Here is a 17234-nt window from a genome sequence, read left to right as displayed (position 1 = left end):
CCAAAACTTTATCCAAATGCACAAAACGTTCCGCATGGTAAAATTAAACCTCTTATTTTATTATGGTTTACCACATTTTTTTGGCGCGCATGGTAGCCTTAACCAAAAGATCGTCAAAATAACGAAAACTTCATTTATATCAACAAATTTCGCGCATGGTAAAATTAAACCTCTTTTTTCATTTAAGTTTACCATATTTTTTCTGCCCCGCATGGTAAAATTAACCAAAAAGTCGTAAAATTCACCAGAACTTTGTTTATATCGACAATATCAACGTATGGTAGAATTAAACATTTTTATTTATTTCAGAATACCATGATTTTTTTTTCAGTGTAGAATAAACTTTATGTTTCGACAAAGAATTTCAATAATACGTATCAAATTATGACGATTGGCATCAAAAAGTCAAAAACGTAGAAATGTCACATGTGACAATTATGCGTCTAACGGCAGTAAAAAATGACAGCAGTGTAAAATGACTTTGTGGTGGACAATAATGAACCTGTATATAAGAGAAGTGACATCTGAAACACAAAATTCCAATCCAGCAAAAGAACTGTCAAAATCGATTCCAATCGATCCGAGCAATTTGTCGCAGAGCTTTTACCTTTCTTATTGAAAACTCAACCAAGGAAGGTATTGCGATTGTTGTTATAGTTCAAACAGATAATTTTTTAGCTGGTCATATGAATTTATGATTAGGTGCAATTTTTTTTAATGCTTTGGTGAATCATGTTTCTAGTTAGAAAACTAACTGATTATTAACGAAATTCAAGTTATTCATACCGTTTATCGCGATCCTTCGGGCATCGAGTTCAATGTTGTTTTGTTGGATTGAAGGAGCGTTCACTTTAGAGCTTGAACATTGAGCCAGAAAACAGTGCTGGGGATTTTTTTGTCTAAGATTTCGGCGATGTTGCCACATATTTTATTCTAAGAGGGATCAGATGTCGCTTCTCTTATATAAAGGTTCACTAGTGGACAAACGCGTGGAATGGGTTAATAATACATTGAGTATTGCACTGAGAATTAAGAGTTGCAGAAAATCTTGATAAATAATTAATACGGACCGAATAAATTTACTGAGTTGTTAGTAGTACTAAAAGGACTTATCCATTAAATCATTTTTGAACTTCATTGTTCCATCAAATGGGGTAAATTACCTTAATATTATATAAGTAATAAGGATTTTTTTTTAAATTTTGAATCCTCAAGAGGCAAATGAATTTGAAATTTAAAGCCTCTATAAAATAAGCAAAAAAAACAATAAACAAACAATGTTGAACTTCAACCGGTTAAAAAGAATGCAAAATCGTTCATAATTCAGGGTTTTGAAAAGGATATCAGGAATGAGATAAGATCTCGTGACCCACTCCGATGCTCAAGGCTCAGGTGTCCTGCGAAGTCGTCCGTCACCAGGTTGGGATCTCCACCGGGCAGTGCCGCACACACAGGACACACCACCTCCAAGCCCGTGTCGGTATGTTCGGAACTGACATGCTCGAGCAGGGCTGAATCACTGAGTCCCATTCGTTTGCAGTAGGGGCAAGTAAACGACTGTGGCTGATCGGGGGTTAGCACTTCGCCGCCATAATACAGCTCGAAATCTGACCTCGTCAGTATGCATTGCATGGGGTGATCTGCCGAGTGTCGTGTGCTTGTTGCTCCTTCTTCATAGCAGTTTGCGCAGAGATCGTAGTCGTAGCAGATCAGGCATTTGTAGCGGCGTCCTCGGAAGTTACTTTTTAAACACGAATCGCAGCTGACACCTAAAAATATAGAAAGATCCATATTAATTGAGTTATACGTGAGCCTAAAATCGAAAAAGTTTATGAATATATAGTTTGCTATACTCGCTAACTTTCAGCTACTCAGTTCAGAGTGGCGGTTACTCAGTTGTCGCCAAAACCGCACCTACTCAGTTCTGACTAAACGGCCTTTACTCAGAACTGACTAATAGCCCTTTTCGCGACAACTGAGTCATGGTTACTCAGAATGCGCGAATAATTCTGAAGCGGTTTTTGGCCGCTTTTTTCATGCTAGAATAACTAAAACCTGTATTATTATTCAGACAAATGATGGATTTGTTGATTGATGAATAATAAAAGTCAAAATATTGTTCATTCCTTTATTTAAAAAAAACCCGCAAACTTTTTGAATTTTTTTTGCCCGTCGGGTTTCGTCTCCCGGGCCGGGACCCATTATGCCGTACTAGATGGCAAATCTATTTGGACCATCATCACTTCGTCGCAGAATTCTGTAATATAAATAAAACCGTATCAACATCTACAAATTACCTTTAAAATCAATATATTCACCATGTAAAATTTCAAGTTTTTGCTGCACAAAACCAACCAAGTTCAACCGCCTCGCACAAACTGTTCAACATTTACTCAGTTGTCGCCTTCAAGCACTCGAGTTCTCTGAGTGGCGAATTTCCTGCCGTCTGAGTAATCTTTCCGCTGATTTCTGAGTTCATTAAGATCAGCCGTCGGCTGCTTCATACATGTGGCGACGTCTGAGTAAAAGGTAGCCGGGCTCTGAGTATTTCAAATTTAGCGAGTAAGTATCTGAATTAAAAAAAAAACTACCGAAATTCTTAAAAAAAAAAACAAATAAAGCCGAACCTGGATAAGCGAGAGTCCAAGGGGCTGAACTTTTTTACTTGCTTAATGAGGTTTCTCACTTATTCAGGTTCTCTTTTATTGAGGATCATATAAGTCCATTAATATAAATATAAGCAACACTCTAAAGTGTATTTGATAACAATCTACTGATTTGTTACATGAAACAATTTGGAGTTATCTCGAGTGAGTGTCAGTATGCAACTATGAATACTTGTCAAAGATTACTCTGAATGACTATTTCTTCAGTTTTCTCAGGTAACACAATGTCGTTTAGGAACCATAGCATAGGTAAATTGAATAAAGTAATAAATTTCTTAATCCTTGCGCTGCATTTCTTGAAGCACTCTGATTTCTTATGCAGTCGGGATGAATAAACCAATTTGGTTTGAAATCCCTGAAAAAGAAGGCAAAAAAAAGATTTCTTATGCAGTTGAGGATATGAGATGTTCAGCAGGCAGGATGCCGCCGATTTCTTGGATACACTGTTGTTTCTATATATAGCCCACAAAGAATGATGATACACACTCAGTCAGTACTCTTTCTTTCACTATGAAGGCCGAATGCAAATACGATCAGTCTAGTAAAAACAAACGGCTGTGTAATCGTCTTTCATCGATTGGCGGCATTGATTTAGAGCAGTATAGTAAATGTTTTTTGATGTTCTGTTATGAATCGTTCTGGTAAGTTATTGAAGTGTTGCATTTCTCAATTGGAAACCTTAACACCGTCTCCAAAGCTAATCGATCGAGCCTTTGTATAACTTAAAATATGAGAGTCTTTCAAGGTAATTATTCTATTCCATGAAAAAAAACACCGGATGCTCTTTTAAACGGTCTTTTTCTTAGCGGAATTACATTGAACCATTTTTTCCGAACCACTGGGTGGCCACTAGGAGACCCTACGGGAGATCCGGAACAACCGTAGAAGGCAACAACATCCAAAACAAATTTTTGATCCCCCAATTCCATCCAGATCAGTTAAGAATGACCAACTAGATTGGAAATGATCAAATTGCAATCAAACTTTGCCAAAACCAGAAAATCCAGTGAAATTCAAAATGTTTTAATTCAATATTAACAAAAAAAAAACCAAAAACCTTCATGCGTAAGAGAAAGTCAGCCACTGGAACATTAACCCTAAGGATATTACAATAAGAGAAAAACATCAACACACTTTATTGTACAATGTAGAATCCTGTAGAAAGATGAAATTTAAACATATATATTTTTTTTTTGTTTCGATTATAGTCGTTTTACCATCTTTATGGCATTCGCGACTTTATCAACGTTGCAGTTGGCGGATCGTTATTGAAAAACTATCCGGTACAACTGGGTTCGATGTTTACTCTTGGGCTCGAACTCGCGGACATCGGCTTAGGAGACAACAGACTTGCCAACTGAGCTATATCACAAGACCGAAATTTAAACATATGAACCAGGAGACAACACACATACCTGGATATTGGTTTATGAGAATTTGGAACTTCTTCAATACATTCCCAAAGGGTACAAGATTCAAGTGCGGAATATCAAAATCAGTGTCAAAATTTACGGATCAGCTTAGTGATATATGCAGAATTCAGACTCAGAATTTCCAGGCAAATTTGAAATAATCTCCAATATTTATTAGGCGGAAATATATTGGTTGGCATTTTCAACACAACACAATTAATATTTCAATGTTTGATTTTAAAATCATATTGTAAAGCAATATCTGAATTTCAACTTTTACAACACATTCCAAAAATACGTTTACACACTGAACCCAAAACCACACTTAAGATACACTTTGAATTTCACTTAAAAGTGGAAGTTAAGTGAATTTCTTCATTTTAAGCGGCTCATATAGGGGAGATAAGGGCATAATGGCCACCTTAAGGAAAACGCTTATTTATTCATAGAAAACAGTTATAATATGTGAGTTTCATCATTGTTTTGTGTTCAGACACTCAAATAGTCTATTGCCTAATTGGATAAAACTTGAAAACGTTTAAAAATGCATTTTAAATTTTTTGGCCGAAAGCTGAAAACCAGTCACTGTAGCGCAGTGATTGAATTTTGCTGAGCATGAATTGATCAACCATCTCTCGCTCAACGCTTTACTCGGAAGCAAAGGTTGCTTTGAGGTAGCGAAAACGACAAAACCGATGATGCATACGCTCTCACATGGCCCGCCTTCAAGAAGCAATATACATTCGAGGCAGCGAATCCAAAAAACCAAACGAATGGCTCTCACTCATCTCCTGCCTGTTACATTCTTGAGGGAACCGAATTCAAAAGGCAGAGCAAACCCGAGTCTCCTCGTTTGTGCCTTGATCGAATACCCGAGGTTTTTCTGCTATTGCTATTATTGCACAGCAACCGCACGCAGGCAGCTAGTTTTTTCGTTTCTTTTCCTCCCCTCTCCTTACTCCATACGTTGCGGGCCTATGCAATGCAATAAGTTTGGTTGTGTCGTTGTTGCCTCAACCTTTGCGGCGAGGTTGAAGATGTTCTCCTCAACGACAGCTATCGGCTTGAGTCCATCAAATTCAATAACGTAAATGAGTATGTGTGCCTCGTCTTCTTCATGCATCATGTAGCGACCGAACGTTGAGAGAGTTCGTTCTGAGCAGCGAACGGATAGTGTCTCTCGGAGCAGATCCTCCTCATGGGGGGAGGTTTGAATGAATGTATATGTATCGTTTCCTGTATTACTATACGAGGCCTCAAAGTGTGTATTTTGAATGCCTCTGATGAGAAAATGGTTGAGGATTTCATTCACTGCTGTAGCGGAATAATGAGATCTCCCCTGAGGCAGTATAAGCACCATTAATCGGGGCACGATGAGCGTTTTCTGCCGGGGAATCTAGCAGCGAATTCGACTCGATGAAGTAAACTGAATAATAGATCTACAGCTTGATTTGTTTAATCTGACGATTTGGCCTATTCGTAAGGTGTCGGAGAGGTAATCAGTAGATCTTCGTCTATAATTCCTTTTTATTTTCATATTTCCCTATCTATCTTCTTTGTTCTTTAAAAGTGAACTAGATATAAGCACACAATTGTAAGAAAAAAAGGTGTCTGGCTCCTTAAAGGCTAAAGGTATGAGCCGTTTCAAATAAAGAATTTACAAAAAAAAGGTAATCAGTAGACTCGAGTTCGATTCCTGATCATGGTGATTTTTTTTTTCATTTATCATTCATGATCGATGCATTTTGCACTAAACGGTGAGGCGTAGATTCATCGAACAAAGCAATAACAAAATAATTTAGTTTGTAGAATTCAAATAATTAACACATGCTCATATATTATGTTTATGGTGTTTTGTTTACGAATGATGCTACAAGCCGTAGGGGAGATAAGGGCATAATGGCTACCTTAAGGAGAACGCTTATTTAACGAATTTAACCATAGAAAACAACTACATTATGTGAGTTTCATCACTTTTTCGTGTTCAGTCACTGAAGGAGTCTATTTGATTACTGGCTGACACTTGAAAAAGTTGATAAAAACGTTTAAAAATGAATTTTAAAAAACTTTGTCGAAAGCTGAAAATCAGTCCCTATAGAGGCATAATGACACAGCTACAGGAAGCCACCACCGGACCCTAACGGAAAATGTTCTTGGAAGTGACCCTAGTTAATCCCCTTTTCTTTCCTATAATAAGTTGAATTAACAGTTGAGTAGCCGCGACGATTACGGCCCCCCTCTTACTAACCCAAAGTTAGGAAAAATACTTCCGGCACATAAAAACTTTATAAGTAAAATGCCTTAATAAAACCTTTTGTAAATAAAAAAAAGAGGCATAATGAGAACCCCCGTGAGCCAGTATGAGCACCATTAATCCAGGCAAGATGCCGTAGAATGAAGCAAAGATTTTCATCGTTACGTATTCAAACACAAAAGGAGTACAAATATTTTAAAATCGAGTGGGAAGTAAACAGCAACGATTATAGTAAACAAATTCTAAAACTGGAAATCTGTCGATGTGTGGGACTTCCCGTGGGATTTTCCGTCTAGCCTTATTGTGGTAAGAACCGCTTCCAAGGCCTCTTTTGACCAGCTTTGCCTCCCGGTTTTTTTTGTATGTTCGTACCATCACTCACATCAAGCACTGACGAGGTAAACAAACAAACTGTTGACGTCGACGAGATGATATTGTGTTAGACAGTGCGCCCAATATGCCTTGACGAGAAGTGCTCTGATCGCCTTGTTTTTCTTTGAAAAATTAATTCCTTGTTATAAACAGAACTATATATGTATAATACTAAATTTTATTTTACAAAATGCGTATTTTCTTAGAAAAGAGGGGTTCTTATTATGCCCCGGGTGCTTGTTATGCCCTTGGCTGATATGAATAAAGCTCTAGTAATTGCTTTTGCTGTTTTCGAGCAGTTTTGTGAGTCGAATACTTCGAATGGCATGCATATTTTTAATCCGGAGCTGGTTGAAAGTAAATGTTTTACTCTGCTTTTTCATATCTAGTTGAGCAAATGATTCCTAATTTTGCCATTCTAAAGTTCGAGCTGAGTAAAAGCTATCGAAGCAATTGCTTTATTCTTATTCATACCACCTCTTATCTCCTCTATAATGTAACAATAAAAAAAATCATTCATGAATAGAATAGTATGTGAAAAAAATCCCCTCGAACAGGAATCGAACTCGAGTCTAGATTACCTCTCCGACACCTTACCAATAGGCTAAATAAATCGACAGATGAAACAAGTCAAGCTGTAGCTCTATTATTCAGCTGACTTCATCGAGTTGAATTCGCTGCTAAATTATACGGCAGAAAACGCTCATCGTGCCCCGATTAATAGTGCTCTGTTCGCTCCAGGTCAACAAATTTAAGTAAAAACGCGTTTTAAAATTGATTAAAGTGAAAAATCAAAAATTTTATGATGGTGAAAATTGAGGAACAATGTGTAAATCATGTTGCAGTGCGTACATTTCAGATCAAGATGATTTAAAGGTCATAAAAACTTATTTGGTGGTGCTCAAAAATTATAATATTTTCATCACTTGAGAACCTAGCTGGTTATTATTTAATATTTGTGTAAAGATGAAAAGGATATTTATTTTTTGGCGAAAAAGTAATACTATGGGTAGTACGAAACAAATCCTCATGAAAATTTGTTTAAGAAAATACGTGCGTTACTTTAATTTGTCGGCCTTAGCGGTGAAAAGTGATGTCCTTTTTAGTAGGGACATCTAAAGCTTATGAAATTTTATAGGTGGATAGAAAGTTAGATGAAAATGAAAGATGTTGAAAATGAGCGGGTAGAATTTATTTAGAAGCATATCATCACATATCAAATTTTTGTTCCTCACGGGCCTACTACTATGAAGTAGTAGATAGAGTTGCATCTACCACCACACATTAGTAGGCCAAGCGTGGTCCGCCCCACAAGAGAAAACTTGCAGTGCGGACGAACGAAAAGATGATATGTGATCGCTCAGATATACTCCCTTTAACTCAGAAACGCATCTATCGATGTATAAGTCTTTTCAGTTTAAAACTGAGAAGTTGTTACTTCTACAAAGCAACTATGAAAAAACTGATTAGTTTTGCTATAATGGGAAATGTTTATTGGAATGGAAGTTACATAACCAAAATATTTAAATTTAACTTTTACTATTCTTTCTACTTTCTTTTACAATCAGGTTCCGGCAAACCAATAAATACTCGGTAAATTATTATTTCAATTATTAGGCTGAAACAAATATCCATTTCTTCTTTTGTCACACCCTACCCCCCCCCCCCCCTCCAAAATTTCCAAAAAAAAAACCTAAATTAAATTTTAAGTATTTTGTGTAAATTTCGGAAAAAAAAATCAAATATCCGAAAGAATATATGACCAAAATACAAATTTTGGGAGATGGGAGTTGTTTCACCTTTTGTATTTATGATTTTATTAAATTTTTCGTTAAAAAAAATTACTTGATTAATAGGTTTTGTGCAATTTTGTTGCATACAATCTTTCGTACAATTTATTTGTTTTTCGTATTATTGTTTATAATTCCCCCCTTCGCGATGTTCCAACTCCGAGTGACAAATGAAGGATTTGAAATTTGTTCCGGCCTTATTTGATTTCTTTCAGACATATGCAATGCGGTTGCGCTGGGAGGACATTGCCAATTATTCGAAAGCTTGTTAATGCCGGCCCGGCATAGAATCTCATACCGATAATCCCACCAAGCAAATTCATTATTGGACTACAGTCAGATTTATGGGTGCAGTCATTTGTCAGCAGATTATTATTTTTTATTTTTGTACTGCCTTTAGGATGCTCGTAGTTTAACATTTGTTCCCCGTACATTTTAAGTCGTTTCGTTATATTTCTGCTCATTTTTCCGATTAAGCAAACCCCTTTTTCTAGAATAAAAATAAAATTTGGAATTCTCGATCAGTTTGTAATAATTCCGGTTATCGACTTTTCATCGCCCTTTTCCCACATTTTCCACTTTTACTGAATGATTCCGAAACAAACGACTACGTAATGTAAAGCTTCTTAGAAAATCTATGAATAGATGAATATGATACGAAGGTGTATTGTAAGAAAATTGATTCTTTATAAATGGCACATTTGGTATAAACCAAATGGTCGTTCAAAAAGAATTTGAATCTAACAAAATAGTTGATGACCGGGAACATTTGATTAGACATATCGTTTCTTAAACAAAAAAGAAGATACCTGTTAAACGGGAGTTAACATATTAAGGCCGCAAAGAAATTAAAACGAAAAAATCTCTTATTTAAATAATTTATTCTCGGGCAACAGGTTGAGAAGGTGGAATGCTTCCTGAACATCGAAACCCGGATTCGTAAGGAGCGTGCTTTTGCGAGTCTCCGGAACATCTTCTAGCGGTCCCGTTAGATCTCTTTACGAACGAAACTCCGATTCTTCAACTCAAACGCCAAATCCGAGTAGTTGTGCAGGGGATAAAGTTGGTGAACATAAATTATCGAACGTAGAACTACATCGCAGGTGTTTTCAAACGTTCTAGAAATCGAGAGCTTGAGTGGAGATGGATTGAAGTGGGGACGCGGGGTAAGTGGGGATGGTGGCTTTTAAAACAAAACTGTGAACTATTTTTTCAAACTCGTAATGCAGAATGTAAAATTTACTTGTAATCTATCCAATAACTGTAAAAGAGATACGGTTCCGACCACAGCGGATGTTTACGGTGACTTTTTGTTAATTTTCTATTTTTACCTACTATGTGGAGTTGATGTGCATCTTTTTCAATCGCAAATTTCTCGTAAACTAGCTGGCTCTTGACGAAAAACTCTACGTTGAAATAATCCTTACAATCGAAACAACCAGTTATGAAAAGAAACGACGGTTAAAAATTAAGGAGGTTGTTTGAAAAAATCTAAAATTTGTCTTCAAACCCTACCTGGGGTAAGTGGGGACGGCTGATATTTACACATTTTTTTCAATTTTCTCTCCTTAATTCCATACAATTTAGCTTTATTTAGCATTGAAATCATGAACGTATATATTTTGGATAAAATCGGATATCGTGTGTTGCAACATAAATTACACACTATAAATCATTGAAAGATGCCTTACTAATATTACCATGAACTTTTTTCAAAATTTTGGACGGTTCGAGCAATAAAGTAAAGTATTAAACCAAGAGAACGCAAATTTGGTGAAAATTTACTGAGAAATCAAAGAGAAAATCTGAAGACTCCAGCAATCCATAACAATTTACGTGATAACTGTTTTCGCTTTGCGTCTATCAAGCTAATCTCTTCAGCATTTGTAAACAACATGTTCTGCATCACATTGAACGGGATTTTATCAAAATTGACCACTGTTGATTTTTTTTTATGATTTTTTTTAAGTTGAACTATACGAAAAACCGTCCCCACTTACCCCGGTGTACCTTATTTATTAATGTCACTATAAGGCTATTCGTGTGATAATTTACTCAAATTTTCGAAGGCGATGGAAGGTTTTGGAGAAACATGAGATATCAGAGAAAGGTAGAACATAAGCCGTAAATATCATGAATTTTTCGAAAAAGATACAACGGCTTACTGACGGGACTTGAACCCGCAATTTTCGCTTCAGTACAACGGCACGTTAACCAGTTACCCCATGGTGAACGTGATGAAACAGGCTCCCATATGCGTACTGATCGAGCTCCATCGGTCGACTGCTGGATCTTCTATCGATACACTCCATGTCGCATGACTCGCTTGTGTTCTTTGCCTGCTATTGATGTCTCTCTCTGGAGTTATTGAAGGTTTTAATAGAAAAGATTTCAATTTGAGGAGTCTACTAGTTTCCAAGTGGCAAAATCACTTACCAAGGTTATTTCCATACCACAATACCCTTGCCCCAAACATTCATCGTGATGCTTGTGGAGAGATGGCGAACAGCCGGTCTCCGCAAAACAAATCATCACATGTGCTGATGAGAATAACCACAAAAAATGGTGTCAACAAACTTTCCCCAATCAATCAACTGTCAAAGTTTGATAGGTGATCTGCAGTCTTTTTCAGAAGCATATGTTTCGATCTTTTTTCTTGGACTTGGAGTAACATAAAAAAAAATTAGATTATTTTGTCTAAGTTACGTAACAAGGTTTCCAAAACTATAAATTCGTACGAATCGTTTGATGAACAAGAGAGATATAGCGATTTTAGGCGATATTCTTAAATTGTTATTTATTTATTTATTACTGATCAACGGATCAATATTGAACCAAATGATATCCTAAAATTAAAGTTAAAAAACAAAACATTTCAATCTAACAATGGGGTTCTCAAGGCTCTATTCACTTTTCTTCGGAAAACATCTCTCGAAATGTCAAAGTCAAAATGCTCCTAAATTAACAAAAGAGTTTTTTTATCATAAATTTTCAGTAAGCTCTCTTAAAAGTTATATCAAGATTTTATTAATTTTTGCTGGGCCCTAGAATTTTTTCTTAAATATTTTGATGCTCCTAAATAAAGTTACAAGCCGTCAAACTAGGGTTAAGATAATAAGTAAAAATCCTTTCATATTTTTCTATAGGTGTCTTTAGATGTAAGATTCAATATACCTAGATATAACCAGAACCGTTTGTTAACCCTAATCCGTTCCTGAAATTTTTACCCGTTACAGTCCCTGAGTGTCAATTTGATACTCCTGACTAAAACTAATAAATTTCTATCGTTTCTCAATTGATTTTTATAAAATTTATAGTTTTATAAACCTCGTGTTGTAATTCAAATATGTTCCTCAGACAATATTAAGCTACAACACATCAGTTTTCCGTTACTTAAAGCCTAAGAAACATTTTTTTTTCAGTTAGTAGCTTTTTACGAACAATTATTCGACGACAAAGTCCTAGCGATGGCCCGTACCAAGCAGACTACTCGTAAATCCACCGGAGGAAAGGCTCCTCGTAAGCAGTTGGCCACCAAGGCCGCCCGGAAGAGTGCTCCGGCTACCGGTGGTGTCAAGAAGCCTCATCGTTATCGGCCAGGAACCGGAGCCCTGTGAGAAATTCGTCGCTATCAAAAGTCGACAGAGTTGCTGATCCGGAAGTTGCCCTTCCAACGTCTCGTTCGAGAAATTGCTCAGGACTTCAAGACGGATCTGCGCTTCCAGAGCTCGGCCGTCATGGCGCTCCAGGAGGCCAGTGAATCCTATCTGGTTGGACTGTTCGAAGATACCAATCTTTGCGCCATCCATGCCAAGCGTGTTACCATTATGCCCAAGTACATTCAGCTTGCCCGGCGTATTCGTGGCGAGCGGGCTTAAGGCCGGCTTTAACGTCGGATCCACCGAGCAGGCCATTTGACTAGCTGGAATTTTCTTATCTAAGTGGTTTTGATTCGATCAGGGAAAGACTGCACTGCAGAGGGCGTTCCGCGGTTTATCGTCACAAATTTATCCTCCGAAACCGTACAAGGTGCGACCCTGGCGTTTCAGGGCATAGACAACGTCCATGGCCGTGACAGTTTTGCGCTTGGCATGTTCAGTGTAGGTCACCGCATCTCGGATCACGTTCTCCAGGAATACCTTCAGCACGCCTCGGGTCTCCTCGTAGATCAGTCCGGAGATTCGTTTGACTCCTCCACGGCGGGCCAATCGGCGGATGGCCGGCTTGGTGATGCCCTGGATGTTATCGCGCAGAACCTTCCGGTGGCGCTTGGCACCTCCTTTGCCGAGTCCCTTACCTCCCTTTCCTCGTCCGGTCATTTTTTAAGCAGATCACTTGTTGGGGGAAGAATAGTCTTTCCGAATAATAGTACGCACGAATCGATTTGATGAGAACAAGAAAATGTTTCTAAGAGAAAAATGTTTCGGAAAAAAGAATGCAGATCAGCTATGGAATGCTCAAAATAAAAATTTCACTTGGTGTCTGTAGTATATTGAATGGTAACTCTAAATTTTATGCTAAAACGCTCTCAGTTGTACTGAGCTTTCGAGATGATTAATAAACGGAAGGCTCAGCTGCTGATCGAGAGATGAGTTGAATCTGAGGTCTAGAGCTGACAACTTGTCATTATTTTATTTCGTTGGAAGAAACCCTAAAGTGGCGACGAGGAAACGTGAAGTGTGAAAGGAATTATAAGAAAGTGCAACAAAGGTTGTTAAATGTGGTGAAATAAAAAAAAATTGAACGTGCATTGGGTTTTACATAAAAGAAAAAAAAAAAGGTTGAACCAAAGAGCGCCAACGGGCTGTTGCATGCTGGACCTTTTCGTGGAAGCTGTGTTCTGCAAAGGCATGATATAATATGGTTTATAATTGAATACAAAAAATAACGACGAAACGAAAAGTTTTTTTAAAAAAAAGTAGATATCTAATGACCATTTTTTTCCCTCTTCTTATTGTAGGTAAAGTATTTGGAGTTGTTAAAGAACAAAGCTGATCGAGTCTATTGTTACTCAACAAACCACGTTTATTACTACATCAATCAGCATACTACTTGGTTGCTACTAGCGCTGGTAATTTGATCCATCGCGACGTTTCATACTAGTGTGATACATTCCGGATTTTGTTGCATGCAAAATTTGTGTTGCATATGCTGCACCAGTAGATAGATCAAGTGTATATCGCTAAGTTATCTGGAAGTTGTTGCGCAACATCATGGCGAGCAACATAGTGGGTTCAATTGAACCATATGTTCCTGGAACTTCGTTCAGCAATTATGTTGAACGTTTGGGATTTATTTTCCAGTATAACCAGATACCAGCTGATTCGAAGAAAGCTTTATTTATTACTCTTTCTGGGCCAGCAGTTTTTGAAGAGCTTAAATTGTTATATCCAGCAAGCGATTTATCTGGAATACCGTTTGACGACATCATTAAGAAATTGAAAAGTAGATTTGATAAAAGCGATTCGGACTTGATTCAACGGTATAAGTTCTATATTCGGGTACAGCAGCAAGATGAATCAGCCGAAAACTTTGTTTTGGCAGTTAAGTTGCAGGCTGAATTTTGCGCGTTCGGTGAATTTAGAGATACTGCTATAAGAGATAAACTATTAATGGGGGTTTTCGATAAAAATTTACAACAGAAAATGCTTGCAGAAGAGAACCTAACTTTAGCAAGTGCAGAACGGATGATCATAAATTGGGAATTGGCAGGAACTCGGGCGCAAATGATATCAGGCAATGGGGTTCAAGGAGTTGGCTCTGTTAAGACGCGTTTGGGGCGGAAGGATCAGTTCAATAGCTATGAATACGGTAACAATTTTAGGAGAAATAGAAGTAGAAGCCGGTCAAATAATAACCGCTTCTCTAGAGCTGATTTTCTTCGCAATCCCAACAAAGATTACGAAACGAGAAGACATAGGGAGCCAAGGGATAACAGCAGTTCGCGAAGGGCCGGCCAATTTTACAATTCAAGAAATCTCAATGGAAATCAACCGATAGTTTGTTACTATTGTAACAAGGTGGGACACCTAGTGAAAAAGTGTTTTAAGTGGATTAATGACAATCGTAAACCCACGGTTAAGTTTGCTGACATTGAACAGCCAACGGTTCAAGCTGGTACAAGCCACAATATGCAGTTGGAAGAGTTGTTCAAGCGGTTCAATACGCAAACTGATGATTCAACGGATGACGAATCAGGTGATTTATTTTGCATGATGGTTTCTAGTAATACTTCTGCTAGTGAACCATGTATCACGGGTGTTTTAGTACAGGGGGTTTATCTAAAAATGGAGATTGATTGCGGGGCTTCTGTATCTATTATTGGAAAGCGATTATTTTTCAAACTTTTTAATTTATCTGTGAAGTTTTGTGAAAAAAAATTGGTTGTAGTCAATGGATCAAATTTAAATATTTATGGAAAAACAATGGTTGATGTTGAATGGAATGGGATGAAAAAGAAATTGGAATTGATTATTCTTGACAGCGAAAATGAATTTTTGCCTTTGCTTGGTCGTAACTGGCTTGACCAATTTAAACCTTCTTGGAGGGATGCTTTCACTGGTTTTTCAAGGGTGAACAATGTTTCACAAATATTGGGAAAAGACGTTGTGGAACAGCTTAAGCTTAAATATGCTAAAGTATTTGAACGAAATTTTACAAAACCTATTCTTGGATACGAGGCAGACTTAAAATTAAAAGAAGATACGCCTATTTTTAAAAGAGCTTATGAGGTGCCTTATCGATTAAGGGAAAAAGTGGAAAAACATTTGGAGATGTTACAAAAGGAAAATGTTATTACTCCAGTAGAAACCAGCGAATGGGCGTCTCCTGTAGTGGTGGTCATGAAAAAAAACAACGAAATACGGATGGTTATTGATTGTAAAGTCTCCATAAACAAATTAATTATTCCGCATACATATCCCCTGCCAATTGCACAGGATATGTTTGCAAAATTGTCAGGCTGTAAAATGTTTTGCGCACTTGACTTGGAAGGAGCATATACCCAACTCTCTTTATCTGAACGATCCAGAAAATTCATGGTCATAAACACCATCCGTGGACTTTTTCAATATAATAGACTTCCTCAAGGGACATCTTCTAGTGCTGGTATCTTCCAATCTGTCATGGAGAAGGTTTTAGTAGGGCTTGATTTCGTTTTTGTTTACTTGGATGATATTTTAATTGCTGGTAAAAATTTAGAAGACTGCAAGGAGAAGTTGTCTGAAGTGTTGGAACGGTTGCAAGGGGCAAACATAAGAGTCAATATAAGTAAATGCAAATTTTTTGTAAAAGAATTGCAGTATTTAGGACATATTATATCTGAAAAAGGGTTACGTCCCTGTCCTGATAAGGTAGCTACAATTAGTGAAGCCAAAACACCTAAAAATGTCAGTGAATTAAAAGCTTATTTGGGATTACTGAATTTTTATGGAAAATTTCTACCAAGATTATCAGCGAAACTTTTCTGTCTGCATCAACTTTTAAAAAAAGATGCTAAATTTCAATGGGACGATAAGTGTGAGACTGCTTTTCAATCTAGTAAGTCAGCCTTATTGTCAGCAAATATTTTAGAGTTTTACGATCCCAGCAAACCTTTAGTTGTAACGACCGACGCTTCTAGTTATGGTCTGGGTGGTGTTATTTCACATTTAATAAATGGTACAGAAAAACCCATCAGTTTTACGTCATTTTCTTTAAACAACGCACAACGCAATTATCCTATTTTACATTTAGAGGCCTTGGCAGTGGTTTGTACGGTAAAGAAGTTCCATAAATATCTATTTGGCCAAAAATTTATTCTATTTACAGATCATAAACCGCTTGTGGGAATTTTCGGCAAAAATGGGAAACACTCTATTTATGTAACAAGATTACAAAGGTACATTCTTGAATTATCCATTTACGACTTCGAAATTATTTACAGACCGTCAACAAATATGGGAAACGCTGATTTTTGCTCGAGGTTTCCTTTAACACAAAATGTTCCTACAAAATACGATGAGGAATTTGTTAAAAACATAAATTTAAGTCAACACCTTCCAGTAGATCATTCTTCAATTGCTAAAGAAACGTGTAAAGATAGGTTTTTACAAAAAATTGTTTCGCATCACCAAAATGGATGGCCTGAAAGATTGGACAAGGAATTACTACATGTATTCTCTAATCGACATGATCTTGAATATTTAGATGGGTGTTTAATTTTTCGCGATCGTGTAATAATACCTAGTTGTATGAAAAATTCGGTTTTGAAACTTTTGCATGGTAGTCACTTTGGTGTTGTCAAAATGAAACAAATTGCTAGGAGATCTGTATACTGGTTTGGTATTAACAAAGATATTGAGTCTTTTGTTAAAAGTTGTGAACCCTGTATACGTATGTCAGTGGTTCCCAAATCCAAAGTAAAAACTGAATGGATACCTTCTGACGAACCTTTTGAGCGAATACATGCAGATTTTTTTTATTTTGGACAGAAAACTTTTCTGTTGATCGTGGATAGTTATTCCAAATGGATAGAGGTTGATTGGATGAAAAATGGAACTGACGCAGATAAAGTAATTGAAAAGTTTGTAAATGTTTTCACACGTTTTGGGTTACCACAGGTTGTCGTTACTGATGGCGGACCTCCTTTCAATTCTATGAAATTCAATTCATTTTTAGAGAGAAATGGTATAAAGGTTATGAAAAGCCCACCATACAATCCATCAAGTAACGGCCAAGCAGAGAGGTTGGTAAGAGTGGT

At 37.1% G+C, this 17234-nt stretch overlaps 2 protein-coding genes across 2 annotated transcripts in view; both read right to left on the bottom strand.

Moving 5' to 3' along the window:
* The window catches only part of LOC129751802 (E3 ubiquitin-protein ligase KCMF1), a 72399-nt gene that overhangs the window by 47662 nt on the left and 7503 nt on the right, over positions 1 to 17234 (bottom strand). Inside the window, exon 2 of the mRNA XM_055747530.1 lies at positions 1345 to 1769. Within this exon, the coding sequence (XP_055603505.1) occupies positions 1345 to 1769 (425 nt within the window). The remainder of the gene's footprint in view (positions 1 to 1344; positions 1770 to 17234) is intronic.
* Positions 12442 to 12864, bottom strand: LOC129751811 (histone H4). The gene has a single exon (XM_055747540.1). It carries the CDS (start codon positions 12811 to 12813, stop codon positions 12502 to 12504), a length of 312 nt encoding a protein of 103 aa, XP_055603515.1. The 5' UTR covers positions 12814 to 12864; the 3' UTR covers positions 12442 to 12501.

This window comes from Uranotaenia lowii, chromosome 3, assembly GCF_029784155.1.
Source record: "Uranotaenia lowii strain MFRU-FL chromosome 3, ASM2978415v1, whole genome shotgun sequence".
Taxonomy (NCBI): Eukaryota; Metazoa; Arthropoda; class Insecta; order Diptera; family Culicidae; genus Uranotaenia; species Uranotaenia lowii.
This window is presented reverse-complemented; position numbering and strand designations above follow the sequence as displayed.

Bases quoted from the DNA above. Each gene is read 5' to 3' on its own strand.
- LOC129751811 (XM_055747540.1), bottom strand. From the start codon at position 12,813: ATGACCGGACGAGGAAAGGGAGGTAAGGGACTCGGCAAAGGAGGTGCC.